The following is a 17,757-nucleotide window of genomic DNA, read 5'->3' on the forward strand; positions in this document are numbered from 1 at the left end:
TTGCATCCTGTGTCATACTTCATCAGAAACAAAAATGGCGAATTTTTCACAGTTGGCAGCTGGGGGTGTGTGTTGATTTTATCTGATTTGGCTGAAAACTGACAAAACTGTTTTTGACAAATTTACGTTCTGAGCTTTAATTGGGTGCCTCATTTGTCTCTGTAGTATTGTAATCCTCCTGTAGCGTGTTATTTCAAAAGCGTTTTTCACTTCAAAAACACACTCCGGTGTTGTGTTATGTCGAGAGATGTTTTGGTATATTCCGTGAAAACACCTAGTTGCTCACTCTGTCTAACTTTGCTTCACAGCTCTCCTCCGCAGCTCATGCTAAGCAAAGTTTTCACAGCTCGGACTGGAAGCAGCATCTATGGAAGTTTAAACACGTGAGTACAATCAGTGTGTGATCTGTGTGGATTTTAGGTATGAGGAAGGGAGGGAGTGGGGTATGGCTCAAACTCTTTTTAGTGCTGCTGAAGCAAAGATTGTCACCTAGCTCCTGTTTTCTCAGAGACCCCTGGCTCGCTGTCATAGGACATAAGAGTGGGGAGCGGGCAGGGAAATGTGTGCAGGGCACAAGCAGAGATAATAATAAAATCAAAAAGTACCGTAACAGAATACAAATAACTGTTTCTGTTTGTCCCCTTCCTTTGCAGGCTTCAAGACAGTCTTGAGTTCATTAATCAGGACAGCAATACTCTAAAGCCAGACCATAGCACAATTATGAATGGACTGCTTGGAAACATAGGTAATTAAAAGCGCTGTTACTTCCTTGGAATATTTGCACCGTAAGGCCTTTGCAGACTGATAAACACATTAATCTACACGTGTATAATAGAATATCATTGTTTTAAAGAAATGGTGTGGTCTAAGAGTGGGACAACTTTTGGCCTGAACTCAGATGTAGCTCATTTCCAGGAAATCTGAAAACTGGAATATTCTGTGACTATTTGGCTTGAAGTTGATCAGTTCAAATCTATATATGGTGAAGAAAGGCATAGTAGCTGATACACAGTTTAAGCTAATATGAATTTGATGGAAATGGACACCGTAGGCTCTATTTTAGAGAACTAAGCACAGAACAGCACAGATATTATTTCCCCTTAGGGCCTCATTTATACTCAGAATTTTCTGCCTGTAGTCATAAAAATCAGGAGCAGCTGGCACAGTGAGCTATTTTACAGAGCCACCGTCCAAACATCAGCATCACTGCTGCTTGCTGGTGCAAGGCAGTGGTGAGATTGGTGCTGTGTTAGTGCACCAGTGGGAACACCAGCCCTGACCTCACTGATTCCCTGCCGAACCCCAGCAACACCTCACCCTGTTCCTGATAAAAACAATGTAATATGTGCTTGCAACAAATATACATTTTACAATTGGTGTGTCATACTGTTTCCTGCTTGGCAGGGGGTTGGACTCGATGGCCCTTGTGGTCTCTTCCAACTCTATGATTCTATGATTCTAGGAATGCACATCAGGAAACCAGTGGTGGTAATTATGATTGTTGCTGCCACACAATTTGTGAAATGGCCTTCAGTCTTTGGGACTGAAAAGTGCAGAAGCAGGAAGAGCTAGTAGGAAGAGAAAGTTGTTGTATTTTTCACAAAAATACCTGCAGGATGCTAGAGGGTTGACTTTTTTTGCTTTTGTGATTTCCTTCTTACCATCTTGAAGACGGTTATGGAAGTAAGATAGTTTCAAGGAGATGGTACCTTGGGCTTAAAGCAGATCAGGCATTCGCAAATGCGACCCTCCAGATGTTTTGAGACTACAGTTCCCATCATCCCTGACCACTGGTCCTCTTAGCTAGGGATGATGGGAATTGTAGTCCCAAAACATCTGGAGGGCTGAGTTTGCCTATGCCTCATGTAAATGCACCTTTGTATTAAATAAATACAAAGGATTGGGCGAAACATGCTCAAGTCTTGAGAGTTGTTTTAAGATTTGCTTTTGCAAAGCCATTACCCTTCAAATCATATACAAAAAATGATGTTAAGGAACCCTTATGGTTAAACATGCCGGGAAACTGTACTTCGCTGATGCAGAATTTTAAGATCTATTTTAAAAGAAAGGGTACCTTATCCAAACAGTACCTTGACCTGAAAAGTATTTGTTTTTTATTTGCATGATATGTTCACCCATCCCATTAATTAGAAATTAACCAACAAAAGAGCTACTGACACATAGCCCCACATGTACACCATATACAAGAATATAAGTTTCACCACCCCACCCCTCACCTCCCACCTCTCTTCTTCCCCAACCTTATACTGAATACAACACTAATGTCTCATATCAAATGATCTGTAGAAATTGATCTGTAGAAAAGAATTTACAACTTAGAAAAAAAGACAATGTATGTACTTTTGTAAACCAAGAAAATCTTTAATATTTTTTAAGAGCCACTAGTTCTAAATATACATGAACTGTATTGAAAATTCTGTCTTACTCAGTTTTGCATCTCCTTAATTTCTCTATTGGAATTGCAATGTGGATTTTCTAAACTGAATGTGTGGCCTCTGAGGCTACAACTGAAAACTGGAGTAACCAGAACTGTCTGTGGACTCTATAAGTAAATTTTGTGAATGATGTAAATCTGAATGAAAATCTAAATGAGTTACTCAGCTAATAAGCACCTACTTTCACATTTGGGGAAAAATTTGAATATTTGTATGCTGTATCACAGGAGGATTTTTGCACGGCATACTATTTGAATGTTATGTACGCCTTTTCCATTGCCACTTTAGAAGGATAGCAATGAAATGACCAATTAAATGAACTTTGGTGTAGGGTAGTTACTGACAGGTTGAGTTTCGAATCAGGAAGTGGCTGGTTTGAGTCTTGACTGTCATTAATTCACTTGGTGACTGTAGGCAAGCCACCTCTTAGCCTCAGTATCCACTTCTGCAATATGGGGGTAATACTGCTGAAGTTAAAGAATGCACATGAAGCATTGTGAAGCACATTTGGAAGGACTATAAAAATGTTAATTTTATTATTAGCACTACTATTTTGCACAATATTACTTCTAAATTGTTAATGAATGCTTAATTGCATTGTTGAATTGAATTGTTTAATTGCATTCATATAAGACTGGCCTGGTTCTTCTTAGTACTGTCTTTATGACTTTTGTTGCCAATTATTTTTTAAGCATTACTTAATCAATGTGAAGAATGAGCTTTATTAATCACAATTATTTTCACTGTTGTGTTAGCTGCAATTAGGTGCCCTTATCCACGCAGGTGTTCCCCAGCAGCCTAATTAATCTTCCAACAAACAGAACAATATGATGATCTTGTCAAAACTCTCTCCTTTCCCATAAGCTATATCATTTACATTTTCCTGTTTTGGTACCATCTGTGTGAACAGAATTATTTCAACACCCACAGTTTATCAGATTAATTGCTGGCTGTTTAGAATTGTGCTTTGGGCTTTCTAATGGCCCAATCACCCTGGCCAGCTAAAAGGTCAATCTACCGTGTACCCATATAACAGCAGTGGGATTACTCTTTGTAGATAAACCATGTGCTCAAATACCCTTTAAAGCAATTTCTTTAATCGATATCACTCAGCTTTTAGGAATAGATTAGCTTTTTAATAGGTGATTAGAAATCAAGAGGATAAAGCTAAAGTGATTTCTTTACACTGTGTCACACCTTTATGTGCATCTCAAATTACCTAAATCATAAGTACGTTTATCGTGATAATGTAGCTTTGGTGTGAATTCTTCATCTTGCTATAGATATATATATTGTGGAATACTCTCCCCAGGGAGGTGCGACTGGCATCTTCATTATACAGTGGTACCTCGGGTTACATACGCTTCAGGTTACAAACTCCGCTAACCCAGAAATAGTACCTCAGGTTAAGAACTTTTCTTCAGGATGAGAACAGAAATCGTGCTCCAGCGGCGCGGCGGCAGCAGGAGACCCCAATAGTTAAAGTGGTGCTTCAGGTTAAGAACAGTTTCAGGTTAAGAACGGACCTCCAGAACAAATTAAGTACTTAACCCGAGGTACCACTGTACACCTTTAGGCGCCAGGCAAAAAACTTCTCTTCAACCAGGCCTTTGGCTGATTAACATCCTATACCTTTTAAACGTGTTTGTGGGAGGGGGGATTATTGGTTTGTGGGGTGTTTTTGTTGTTGTTTTTATTATGTATCCTGTGTTTTTAGCTTGTATTCTTATGTTGTGAACTGCCCTGACATCTACAGAACAAATTTAATAAATAATAAGCAACTAAATGAAATAATACTCATGCAGTGGTTTCAAATGTTCGCCATTTTGTCATATGCTGGTGTTTTAGAGGTGATCTCAAAAAAAACTTACAGTAACTTCACAAGTGTTGTTCCTGATTTGGTAAAACTCTGATTTAGAGTGGGACAGGGAAGACTGTCACCCTGCATATTGGACAGCAGGAATGGACCCTATGGGTATCACAGAGGTTCTCAGTGGGTACCACATTGGGAACCATTACTGTTAGGACAGTATCAATACCTAGGGAATGAGTATTATAGGCTTTGATTTATAGGGAATATATATGCAAGCCACCTTCCCTGAGTCAAGGAGTCTAAGTATCAGTGGGGCTTGCTATGGCCAGTAACAACAATTTCAGAAGAGAAGACAATGACATCTGTAGTGAGGGTGTGCCAAAATAGGGTCCACTCAGCTGTACTTGCTTACGGCTCACATTTTAAAGCAGAGCAATCAAAAGAGTCAGGCATAGCAAAAAGGAGTTAATCTGTAACCAGAACATTTCTAGAAACCAAATTAAATAAAAAAGAATACTTGTGACCCATCAGTCTTTGCCAGTTCTTCATTTGTAAAGGTTACTGTGTGCTTTAGTAGGTTGTTGTGTACATGCCAACTTTTCCCAGCACACCTGGTTTTTGGTGGAACGGTTAGTCCTTGCAATCAAGCTTCCTTTTAAGACAACTGATTAGCAAAAATGGAAAGAAAAGAAGGTGGATTTTGTGGTAATGCAGCCGTTTGAACCTTAAAAGGAAAGTGTTTGTGTGCTTGGTGTTAGAACTGCAGACACAACATAGAGCACAAGCCTCCCATGTGTTCCAGTGAAAATATTACAAGTTTTCTGGTTAGTATTAAGTGAAAACCTTCAAGGAATTGCAAAGACTGAAGGAAGTGGAAGCAAAGGATACTTATTCTTCAGTTTCCCTGCAGTGAATTGATTATTTGGGAAGCTGAATTGAGTTAATAAAATGCTGTGTCTGTGACCTGTCCTTTAGAACAAGGAATGCTTCAGTGAGAGATTGGACTAGATCTAGAGAAAGGCTAGATCTCCTCATAGCTCTGAAGTGACCACTGGGGAAAGGGCAAGCCATAGGTGTGCAGAGTCTCAGTGCAGTTATTCTGCTGGCTCCACCCCAATTATTTGGATGTCAAGATAGAACTCAGCCCTTAGGGGTAGTGTACCAAATGGGGCTGAGAGAAAATGTGCCAAAGTAGTTTGCGGCCTCTGATCCCATTATTTCTCATATACGCACAGAGTTTTTATTCCCAAGATCACTTTAGATAATGAATTATGGGTTGTGAAACTGAAATAATCAGGGTGACAGAAAGTGCTACTGAATTGTCTTCAAAGATAGTTTGAAAATCTCCCACCCAGCCCTGAATTGATTTGTTGTGTAGTAAATTAGGACAATTTTGATATATATAAAAACAATATATATCAAATATATATATATCAATATATATATATTGATATATAACTGAGGACATGGGAAAACTCCTTTATCAAAGTAGATCATAGAATTGTAGAGTTGGAAGGGACCTCAAGGATCATCTAGTCCAACCCCCTGCAATGCAGGACTCTTTTGCCCAGCGTGGGGATTGAACCCACAACCCTGAGATTAAGAGCCTCATGCTCTACCGAGAGAGCTATCCTAGGTGTGTTCTTTGCTGTCTGTGGGTCTGCATTTGTGTCGGCTTGAATCCTTTCCCCCCCTCCCACAGAATCTGTTCTGCTTTACTAACCTCATTCTTTCATATATATTTTACGTTTTGCCATGTAGGTTTTTCACAGCTTTGCAGCCCTAGGCGGGCATTCTCTGAACAAGGTCCGCTCCGCCTCATCCGGAGCGCCTCTTTCTTTGCAGGTTTGCTATGTGCTGTGTGGATAGTCTAGTTGGTGTGACAAAACTGAGTGGATTTCGTAGTTTGGCCTTGGAAATAAAATACCGTCTCTAAAAATCTCTCAGGCATAGTTTACGCAGTGGATATGGATCACTGCAAAGGTTATCATAAACATGTTAAAATTTCAAAGAATGTAACCCTTAATCTCTATTTCTACTCAGGTAATGATTTGGATGGAGCTTATGAATTTTTCAGTAAAGTTTGAAGAAGAAAAAAGCAGGGGGAGCTTGTAAATTCCAGACAAAAGGAATTTGCCATTAACTGTTTAGAGCTTGATTCAATAGGAGCTCCATTTGCAAAAACATAATTATTTCATTGTTTGTATAACACCGAAATAAAGAGTATTTCCCCCCGCTTCTATTAGCCGTGTTTTATTTCCATGCCTGGTTTAGATTTTCCCTTCTACAAATCTGGCAAATTTATGATTTCAAAAATGAGTATGATCAAGAGGCTTTTGATCTGGTGGATGAAATCTTAGCTTTGTTGGAGGCAATTTGGCTAGGATTTCATCTCTCTGTTTAGTAAGGACTGGCTGCAAATGCAGATAGCTTCATGCTTAGTTGAAGAAGCGATAGAAGTCTAAATCCAAATTCCATCTGTCCTAGAGCACCCACTTTACAGCTGTTTGCTATAAATTTCTTCTTTAGCATCTGCTTAGAGCTTGCACTGAGTGCTTTTGCTTCGTAGCTAACTTGCCTTTTGTTATGTTATTCCACTTGCCTTGAAATAAAGAGATGGGCTTTGGCAAACACTTGTCTGAACACTGGTCCAATCAAGTGCATTGGCTTGATCAGCTTTGCAGCCTTTCTTGGTGATGGGTGTGTGTGCTTTGCTGTTACTTTCCGTGTCCTAAGTGAATGCAGCCAATGAGCATGATTTATTTTGATAATTAAACCGAGCACTGCAAAGCCAAAGAGAAGCGTCATGTTCTCGTGCTAACTGGTGACTTTATCTGCATAGTTCACAGCAACCCTATGGACATGCCTGGGAGGGAGCTGAATGAAGACAGAGACAGCGGAATTGCAAGATCTGGTAATGTTTTTATCAGGAATATAAGGCCATTACACAAACTTTCCCTACTGCATATTGATTTGGCCTGTAATTAAAGTGTTATTTGTTTCTGCTTCTTGACCTCTGTAATCAGAACTCCCTAAGATGTGTTTCCCTTAAAAAAAAAATAATTAACAAGTGATTTATGCCTTACATTGACCCAGTTCCTATATAAATCCTGAGCCAATCTATATGCAATATTTCCCAAATATTGGGTAATACTTCTAAAATATGTGTGGCTTTTCAAAATAATATTTAATATTAAGAGAATATTCAGCACTTGGATATACAAAGTGAAATTGGTTCACCAATACTGGAAATTTTAAATAACGTAGGGCTAAGGTTGAAAGGTGGTGGAGGTGGCCCCAAACCTGTGAGTTGTTAATGGGCATACCTAAAGTATCCTTAATGTAAGCCAGGGATTTTCATTGCCTCCTTGCCAAATCATCAATTCACGTTTAAACCCCTAGCTCATGTTCTGTCAAAGCTGACAAATGCATAGAAGCAAGTTCCCATAGGCTGAATGCACTTGCTCTTTCAACTGTGCCCAAGAAATGGGTGCTGTAAAGGGGCCGCCATGTCTACACCCAGGGCACTACATGCTCCCCTCCAAACACCTCCTTGGTTGTACACAATACTCGGGATGCACTCATACAAATCTTGTTTGGTGAGGCTTCTGGGATGAAGCAGAAATGGGAAGCGTCTCGTGTGGACGTGCTTCTCACAGATCTCTCCGCAAGTCGCCAAGGGCTAATGGTTTTTATCTACTGGGCCATACTGTTCACATTATTACACGATCACCCAAGTAGCATTTTTCTTCTAGCAAATAGTTTTTTTAATATAACAAATAATTTCCTTCTCTTTTGTCTCAGCGTCTCTTAGCAGCCTGCTCATCACCCCATTTCCCTCCCCGGGATCTTCGCTAAACAGAAGTTGTGCTAGTAGCTACCAACGGCGCTGGCGCCGCAGTCAGACGACAAGCTTGGAGAATGGGGTCTTCCCTAGGTGGTGAGTTAAGCATTACTGCTGGTAGTAAATGGTTTTTCCTTCTTTCAGATTTTCACATGAAATATGTGCATTTGCTTAGTTTGGAGGGAAATTCAAATTCCTACGGCGGGAATCTCCTCCTCATCTCAATTAAATCTGCAACCAGAAGGAGCTCTTTTTGCCCACAAAAACAGTATTCTGCATGCAACCCAGTGATGGGATCAGTCATATGCTAATCGCATGATATTGGGTTATATATTCAGATCACATGGTGAAATGCAAGTACAAGTAATCAGGAAATGAATATAGTTATCAAGGAATGGCCTGAGGAATAAACCTCACCTTATACTCAGATTTAAACAAAACCGTGATGGTTCCTTCTCCTTTCTTGCTCCCCAGGAATTGGTGGTCTTGAACAAAGTAGTAGCAGGGCAAGAGGGTAGTGAAACTATTTCTCATGGAGCGCTTCTCCACTCGAAGCTACATCCCAAGCTGTCTCCCCCCTTCATGGTTGTGAACATGAGTTGGCAAGTGGAAAGCACTCCTCCTAAAGCAGCTTCTCCTGGGGACGGGGAGAAGCAAATGCATTTAGGTTCTAAATGTGTTGGTTCCTTCATAAAGCCACAAAAAGAATCTGTCTAATGTTGGAAGTTTTGCAGAACAGGAACATTTGCATGACATACGTTTAAGCTGCTTTTTTCTCCTTTTCATGTTATGAAACCAAAATTGTGAGCAAAGCTAGACAGCCACACGCTGTAGATTGCAGGACTCCGAGAAGAAGCCTGCACATAAGAGTTAATTCATGTAGGGTGGGAGACAGATGCTCACTGTTCTGTGAAAACGGTGGTATACAGTTCGTTGTTCATCCTTGTAATACATCCACACAGCAAAAGAAAGCAAGACCTGATTTTTAAAACACAGCCCATTACTGGCAAATGCCCAGAACTACCTGCAAATGCCAGCATGCCACTTTCCTGCCATAGCTCAGTAGTAGAGAATCTGTTTTACTTGCAGACTGGGAATACCCCCTGTCTGAAATCCTGGTGAGCTACTGCCAGTCCGTGCAGACAGTACTGAGCTAGATGGACCAATGGGTTTGACTTAATATAAGGCAGCTTTCTATGCTCACAATGTTCCGAGATCCGCTACAGCGGACGTGGTTTTAAAAATGAAACAACTGCTTTGGGGAAAGGGGGCTCACTTCAGTATGTTTAAAGAAAATAGTTTTGAGATATTTTATGAAGTCATTAACTCAGCAACCTTTGTAAACCCCCTAAAGGTCGGTGGAAGAGAGTTTTAACTTATCAGAGGACAGCTCCAGCCCGAGCCCAGGAATTGTCAGGAAAAAGAAAATAGCGATTGGGGTGATTTTCACGCTCTCAAAGGATGAAGAAGAAAACAGCAAATTTAATGAGTTCTTTTTCTCACACTTCCCTCTTTTTGAGAGCCATATGAACAAGCTGAAGAGCGCAATAGAACAGGTAAATATCACCAGCCCCTGTTCTAATCAGAATCTCCATTTTAATATGCCTAAGCTTCTGTCATTTGGTTTTTCCGGATTGTTTTGTGGGTCACACTAGTTTTAATTTAGGGGTGCTGGACCACACTGTGAACAAGGCATGGGCCAAAGTGCGCACACATAGACTCAGTAACACTGATTCTGGGGAAGAGGCATAAGTCAGTGGTAGAGAACATCCTTTTGGCCATAGTATGTGGCGGAGCTGCCCTTTTGACATGGGCTTCTGTGTGGCTTTGCTGGATTGGGCTGGGGCAGGGTGGTGACAGTGAGGTCAAGGTGGGTGCTTGAGCGAGCCCTATCTGACAGCCCCAGCCTTGCCACTCACTTCCAGGAGACAAGAAGAAGAGAGGTAGGATTACCTGCTTTGCCTAAGAACTGAAACTCACTTCAACTTGAGTTTTGCCCCTATCTCTTAGAACAAATCCTGTCACTAAAATGAGTGGTGTTTACTGCTGGGTGCAGGTCGATTAATCCAGGGGACTGTTTAAACACTGCTCCTGAAGTGAAGGAGTCTCTGTGCGAAACCTTGGATCTCTTTATAGCCTTCTGCAAGCAAAAGTGTGGAAAAAGAAAGACAGTGCAAACACATATGCCTCATATATCTCTACCTTGATATGAAACTTGGAAAGCAGCCAACGTTTATCATGGTACAAAAACAAAAAAAAAAACCAACCCACTGTTTGCCTGTCCGGGTACACCTTAGATAGAACAGAGCACATGACTTTGTTTTTCATTTTCTGTTGCCCTGCCTAATGTTAGTTATATGTTTTACTATTGTTTTCAAGGCTATGAAAATGAGCCGTCGATCAGCTGATGCCAGCCAGAGGAGTTTGGCATATAATAGGATTATGGATGCCTTAAATGAATTCAGGTGAGTTTGTTTCAAACCCTTGTGTGTCGTTGCCAAGTATTTGAGTGCTTCTCTTGGAAACAATTTCAGGGTTTCTAAATCTGGAAAAAACTTTCCATTTAAGCCCTTCATCTCATGGCTGAGATCTGTAGATCTAGTTCACTGCAGAGCAGCAAGGGAACCAGGTGGAATCTAGCTGTGAAAATGCTTTTTTTTAAAAACGTTTTGAAGAAGGCGTTGAATTTTGCATAGCTCACTGTTGCCATCTAGTGTCACATTTATATATTGCACATAACAGCACATTTAAAATGTTTTACTTGCAGCTGTGTAGCTGAATCCCCAGTGCCAGGTGGAGACTAAAGCATCACACATTGCTGTGGAAACCCACAGTTCAAATCCTTGCTCAGCTTGAAGCTCTCCTGCCACCTCATGTTTGCTTGAGCCACGTTTCTGTGGACCACCATCCTAGCAGAGATTGTCTTCTTAAAAGACCAGTACAGAAGCCCCCTTGAGAAATTTCCCCTGGCTTCCTCCTTCATGGCCAACATCCTTGCTGAACAAATTGCTGTTTGGCAAGAGCAAACTGTTCAAAAGTGGCCACATAGTTTAAGATCTGAGTTTTGCCCCTGAAATATTGATGGTCATGAGCTTGCTGCAATGGTTGCTGTGCCTCTGGAAATCCAGGAACAGATCTCTTGCTGTGTTTGTGAGCTATCAGTGTGATACTTTTCTTTCAGCGTTGTGCTTAGTTGGTTCTTTTATGACTAGAGAGGTTAAAGGGGCTTGCTGTTCTATTTGTTTGTGCAACTTAAAAACACTGCAAGGAAGTTAGTACACAAAGCTTATTATAGCCAGGATTAGGACAGAGATTTGAAGGACAGGGGATGCATACTTGTAGTGCATTGCATTTATTAAGACAGTCATACCTTGGAAGTCCAACAAAATCCATTCTGGAAGTCCATTTGACTTCCAAGACATTCGAAAACCAAAGCATGACTTCTGATTCGCCACAGGAAGCTCCTGCAGCCAGTTGGAAGCCACAGAAGCCCCGTCGGACGTTTCTCTTCCAAAAATAGTTCCCAAACCGGGAACAGTTACTCCCGGGTTTGCGGCATTCAAGAGCCAAAACGTTCGGGAACTAAGCTGTTTGACTTCCAAAGTACGACTGTATTATCAGTTCTGCTGCCACCCTGGTTTGTGCAAGGAATTCAAACAGCTTGTGTGGAATTAATACAGTGGTACCTCAGGTTACATACGCTTCAGGTTGCAGACTCCGCTAACCCAGAAATACTACCTCAGGTTAAGAACTTTGCTTCGGGATGAGAACAGAAATCGTGCTCCAGTGGCACGGCAGCAGCGGGAGGCCCCATTAGCTAAAGTGGTGCTTCAGGTTAAGTTCAGTTTCAGGTTAAGAACGGACCTCCAGAACGAATTAAGTACTTAACCCGAGGTACCACTGTATATGAATCCCTGTGGACCCATGTCTGGGTGGAGGGTGAGATGGCTGGGTGCCTGGACTCAGAACGCGGGATTAGCACACAGTGAGCCCCAGTAGCAGAATATTAAACTGGCAAATATAAGCAGCATTGGGACTATAAATTGTTAAACCTTTTTATCCCATTCATCTGCACACAGCAGCAGCTGCCCTCTTTCTACCCATCTTGTAATGAGTGTTAAATAGGGTTAAAAGGCTTTACTTACAGAATCAAGGTCTCAGTCATGCATTGTTCCATGCAGCAACAAGGATAATACATTTGGGTAGAAAATAAAGAATATAACTCCAAACACATGCTGTAAGCTTGCAAACACTCTCCTTTGTTGGTTACATGGGAGGGGGGGAGAAAGAAAGGAAAGAAGTTGAAAGGCTTCCTCGCTCTCTGAAGGAGAGAGGGTGGAACCTAATTGAATGTAACAATACAACTATGGTCCTTTACCCCTTCATGCACTAACTAGCCCTATGCTTGCTAGTTTTACTGGACTGACTGCAACCTCCCACACAGCTGTCATTTTGGATTGGTTTGCAGTAGAGATTCGGCATGGGAAGGATCTTTCCCTACCTCTTATGCCTCTGGAAGGAATAGCATTCATTTGATCCCTGATTTGTGTCTCCTCCTTGGTTCTGTTTCATTAATTAATTTGAGCATGGTTCCCTTTGCCCCACAGAGCAAATCCAAGTAGGGATCACTTTCCAACGTGAAAGTAGGAATGTGCTGTAGGAAGAAGAAAACAATTCAGCTTTATACTGTACAACTGAGACTCTTGACTAAGCCTTTAAACACATTGTAAATACGTGGCAATTCACATGGCACGTTGATTGCATAATTTGTTGGGAGTGTGTGTGTTTGTGTGCACTTCCAGTTTTATGCCCCGGTTTCCATGGTGCAGCAACTATTGTTCCACAGCAGCATAATTGAGTGCACAAAATCCAGGATATATTCATACAAATGAAACTACCTTTGGGTGGTTTTACTTTTTAACTAAGCATGTTAATGTGTGGAAAGGCTAGTTGCCAAGGTATTTTCTATGTTGAGTCCCCCCTTTTTTAGTGCTGTTATGTACTGAAGTTCTCACCCTGGGCCAGCAGGGGGATACTGTAGATAGTTTTCACTCAGGTCCACGTCAGTTATTTTAGGCGGGAAACCCTGGGTTGTTGTTGCTACAATGTTGATAGCTGGCTGCCTATAAAAGCAGGCCGGCTGAGCTGTTTGCTGTTCAGTTTCTATTCCAGCTTACAAAATAAAGAGCTGCTTTGGAGAAATCGCTGTGTCGTCTGCCATGTCTACCCACTATTTAACAAGTGCTACCTTGGGTTTTAGTGCTGCAAATTCCACAGCAAAAAAAGTATTTATTTATGTGAAGCAGGAGAATCACTGGTTCTCCTTCCAACCTTCTTTGTAACAAAAATGAAGGAGGCCAAATGCTGAAATCAAATGGAGATTCAAATATCAGCTGGTTTGGCAGAATAAATTGAATAACCTAGCAGAGAGAGAGAAAATAAACCAATTTCTATGCTGTGTTAGGGATAGCATTTTAAAAGAAGAAGAATGATTACTATTGTTGCTTATGATATTGATGACATTTTGAAGTATCGCCTGTTACTTGCAATAAGATAATAGAATCATAGATTCTATGAAGATAAAGATAAAGCCAACTCAGGTCTTTAAGCTGGCTTCCCACACGTCAGTGGCCAATACCAGCTGCAGTTTCAGTGCTCTGTTTAGACGCCATCTGACTGCTTAGAAATGTTATACACATGCGTGTTTCACTCACTTCATTGGGCCAGAAAGTGGAAAGAAAACTAAATTATTGTACAACTATTTTTAACCGTATAACAAATGGGCTATAGCCGTAGGTTTACAGTAAACATATTCATATTTTAGGTTCTTATTAAATATCCCCCTTCTTTATGTGCTTTATATATGGGCTTATTTTTTGCAATAAACAATGAATAGGGATGCATTCAAACATCAGCAAACTAGATTGCTCCTTACTGAAGAAGCATTGATTCAAAAGGTTGCCGGTGACCTACCTGCATTCTTATGTGAAAGTGCTATTTTATTTTATGTGGATATGGGATAATCAGTTATGTTTTCCGTCCCACTGAGTCTAGAATGCTCTGGCAGCCTATCATGCAAAGTCTCTATTATAGCATTTCAGTATCATTTATCGTTTCATTTAATTTATATTTTTAATATTTCTGTCCTGCGCTTCATGGAAATTCATTCCAAGGTGGTTTACAGCTGAACAAGCAGAACATTAACATGCAACAAACTGCACTACAACAAACAAACAAGCAATAAAAAGCAGGGTCTTTAAAAAAAAACACCCCAAAGAAACTGAATTTAAAATTTGCATGTGAATTTTGCCTGGCTCCTAGAACAAAATCATGCTTCCCCTTTATGTTGCCCACCTATGCAGGTGTGCACTACCCACAAAGAGACGTTCAACTGTGTAATTCTGTAGGGAATGTTATCTTAGCAAAGCTACAGGATTTTCACTCATCCTGCTGACTAAATATCTTTTATACTCATTCCCTTTCTTTCAAGACCACCTTGTACAAGTTACAGATGTGCTGCTGTCTCATTTTTAGAACAAGCCTGCACCGTTCATAAATGATTATTGGAATGTAGACATTTTTGACAGCACATCCAAAGCTTGCGTATCTGATTGCTCTTTTAGCTTTGCAGTGTTCCTTCTTGACAGTATGTGATGTCTTGCTGTGCTGATTAGATTTTTAAAAGAAGCTGCCTCTGAGGTTTAAATCTTGTTTATGCAAGGGGATGTTGTAGGCCTGTGTGAGACAATCTTTGCATTTTTGTATAGCCTTGTAAGGAAGATAGTCTTAGAATTAAGATATGGGCTATTTTTAGTATACATGAATGTATTTATTTGGGCCAAGGCAAATTAGTGGGTAGGGATGGTTTAGGGGGCGTTGCCCACAACTACCGAAAAATGTGTGCTTGTGCCAAATAATATCACATACTGAAGAGAGCTAAAGAAAATACCACTCCCTGGCATACAAACTACTACGAGCCAACTACTCAGGGTATTTCAGAGCTGCTGTAAAGGGAATCTGCCCCCTTGAGGTCTCTGCTTACACCTGAAAATTAAGACCTTTCCCTGCTATTGTTTCTCACCAATTCAGAAACAAAGGTAGGCTGTATTCTGAGCGACAGTTCCAGTCTCAAGGTATTTCCTGCTAGGAAGTGTTGATATTAATAAATATCTTGCTAGTCTTGTGATACATTGCAGATCCACCTTGCATATTTATTAGTTATTATAAATGCACAAAGCATTTAAATTCATTATCAAACTACTATTAGTACTCAAGAGGCTACACAGGCTTCTTTGACGTTGCAGTTCCTCTGGAAAACAAGCAACTTTGCTTGCACATGAGTTTGGTTGCCCTGAAGCCCCTGAGGGCCAACTGAGTGCATTAATGTTGATTATGCTGCTGAATAACATCCGCATGGCATTCGCTTCGGGGACAAAAATATGCAGAGAAAGGAGGAAACTCTGCAAATGGGACTAAAGCAAACACCTCATGAGCCTTGACACTCCTTGTCCACAGAGCTTTAAAACACAATGCACCCTGAGAGAGTTTCACTAAAAAAAAATATATCCATTGTGCAGTGTGACTCACTGTCTGATTTAGCTAGGCACCTCTGCATTTTCCAGCAACTCTTTCAGAGCAGCATTGCCAAGAGGGCGAAAAAAGGTCTGTTGTGCATATCCTGGCCCCTTGAATGCCTTTAACTCCCTTCCAAAATAAGCTATTTATTAAAAGGGGGACAGAAGCCTTAAGAGATAAGAGCACAGAAAAAATTGGTTCCTTAACCAAATGGATGGATAAACCCCTTTTTATTCTCCAGTTTCAGAACAGTTTTTTACCGGTATTGGTAAAGTTCTCTGAAGTCCATGAAAACTCCCTTAAGTGTTCTCCTGCAACCGCAATCCCCAGGGAACAGGGATCCCAATTGAACAATAGCAGTGAGAAAGAAAATGCTTAGAAGTCAGTCAGTGTTAAAATGTTGGCACTGTGGCCCAGTAGGCAGAGCAGGAGTCTTCATAACCTGCTCGTCCACAAATACACTGGCCATAATCCAGAGGTCTGTGAGTGACAGAAGCAGCTGGGTGGTTTACATTTGTGACCCAGCACCCCCCATATCCATGTACTCAGTTGCCACAGTTCAGAGAAACTAGTCCATGAGAGGAAAGACAGCCACTCTATAGAACGCCTTTTTTAAAATTAAAATTAACATCAAAAAGTTCCCCCCAAGGAAGGATTTGGGCCAAAATACTCTGGGCCCAGAACAGTTATATCAAATATCTGGAATTTCTCACTTTTCCCCCTCCCAAATGGAAAAACAGGCTCCACTTATGGATCTCAGTCACTGAAAGCACCAAAGGATACTACAAAGGGTGTGTGTGTGGTTACCCATATCTAGTTCCTAGGGTGCATATGTGGTAGCATTTATTCTTGCACAAACCCTCCACTCACCTTAATTAGGGGCCTTTTTCCTCTCACCCACAACAAGTAAAACAGTGCAGTGATCAGCATTGCAAAAGAGAGTGAATGGGTTAATTTGCTTTCAACTGTTTTGGACATGAATGAGAGACTTCAGTCCAATTTGCACTTGAGGAGTAAGTTAAAGCATCACATCTCCACACCAGTGCCCAAAGTGGGAAATTCTGAATTTATATTTTGCTGCAAGGGAATCACTTTGTGAATGTGAAAGCCTACTTTTAGCTCCATTCTCCAAATAACAATTTTGACCAATGCAGTAAACCAGGGGTGGGAAGAATCCAGAGTTTTTCTCTGTGCCATGAAAATATCCGACAGGATTTTCCAGCATTGTGAATTGAATCTGCAGTATTTCACCACAGGGATTGATGGGGAAGGTATGTGGCGCTGCCCTCAAACATTAATGGCCCTTAAAAGAAAGAAAAAGCACTATGTAATTCTGTAACTGCAAAAAGTGCCATGTGGTGTTTTCTTTAGTATTCACTTTGTCAGGGACAGACTCTCTTTCTATACCCCTGGAAGCCTATGGGGCTGGCTACAAATCCTCAGCCTCCCAAAATGATTCTAAGTTCAGACTCCCAAAATGATTTCTAAGTGTAGGCCCGTTTTCACTTTACTGGAATAAAGAGCTTCCTGAGTGAGATTTCCTAGACTCCCATTAAGATGCTGATGCAGATACAGAATTAAGGAAGTTGAAAATCCTGAACAAGGATTTTGTATATGGGACTTGGTTCAGACCTTCAATAATTTCTGGCTACAACTTCTTCTTCTTCTTCTTCTTCTCACTCGTAGCCGAGTAAGATTGTCTTCCATGAACACAGTCTTAACAGTGAGTGTGTGACTGTGGAGGCCAATTCTGGATCCTCACGTCCTTCCACAGTGGGGACATAGGTTTCCAGGCAAGGGTTGATCATGGTGAGGATTTGCCAAGCGTGTCCTCCTTTTAGCACATTTCTCCCTTTCGTCCTGAGTTCAAGCGTCTTCAAAGCCCATTACACATTTAGTAAAGGCTGCTCTCCAATTGGAGCACTCACAGGCCAGTGTTTCCCAGTTGTTGGTGTTTATACTACATTTTTTTTTTAGATTTGCCTTGAGAGAGTCTTTAAACCTCCTTTGTTGACCACCAGCATTAGCAGTGCCTTAAAGGGGTGAAAAATATGTGTGTGCAGTTTGTA

The 17,757-nt window shown here is 41.0% G+C and overlaps 1 protein-coding gene across 3 annotated transcripts in view; it reads left to right on the forward strand.

Annotated features, from left to right (window-relative positions):
- The window catches only part of FNIP1 (folliculin interacting protein 1), an 86,804-nt gene that overhangs the window by 53,248 nt on the left and 15,799 nt on the right, over positions 1-17,757 (forward strand). For 2 of the 3 annotated variants that reach the window (XM_053376788.1, XM_053376790.1), the window contains exons 5-11: positions 309-383; positions 654-745; positions 6,031-6,114; positions 7,112-7,183; positions 8,074-8,209; positions 9,468-9,669; positions 10,493-10,578. In XM_053376788.1, coding sequence (XP_053232763.1) covers positions 309-383; positions 654-745; positions 6,031-6,114; positions 7,112-7,183; positions 8,074-8,209; positions 9,468-9,669; positions 10,493-10,578 — 747 coding nt within the window. The remainder of the gene's footprint in view (positions 1-308; positions 384-653; positions 746-6,030; positions 6,115-7,111; positions 7,184-8,073; positions 8,210-9,467; positions 9,670-10,492; positions 10,579-17,757) is intronic. The other variant, XM_053376789.1, reaches the window with a different exon arrangement.

Source organism: Podarcis raffonei, chromosome 2 (assembly GCF_027172205.1).
Source record: "Podarcis raffonei isolate rPodRaf1 chromosome 2, rPodRaf1.pri, whole genome shotgun sequence".
NCBI lineage: Eukaryota > Metazoa > Chordata > Lepidosauria > Squamata > Lacertidae > Podarcis > Podarcis raffonei.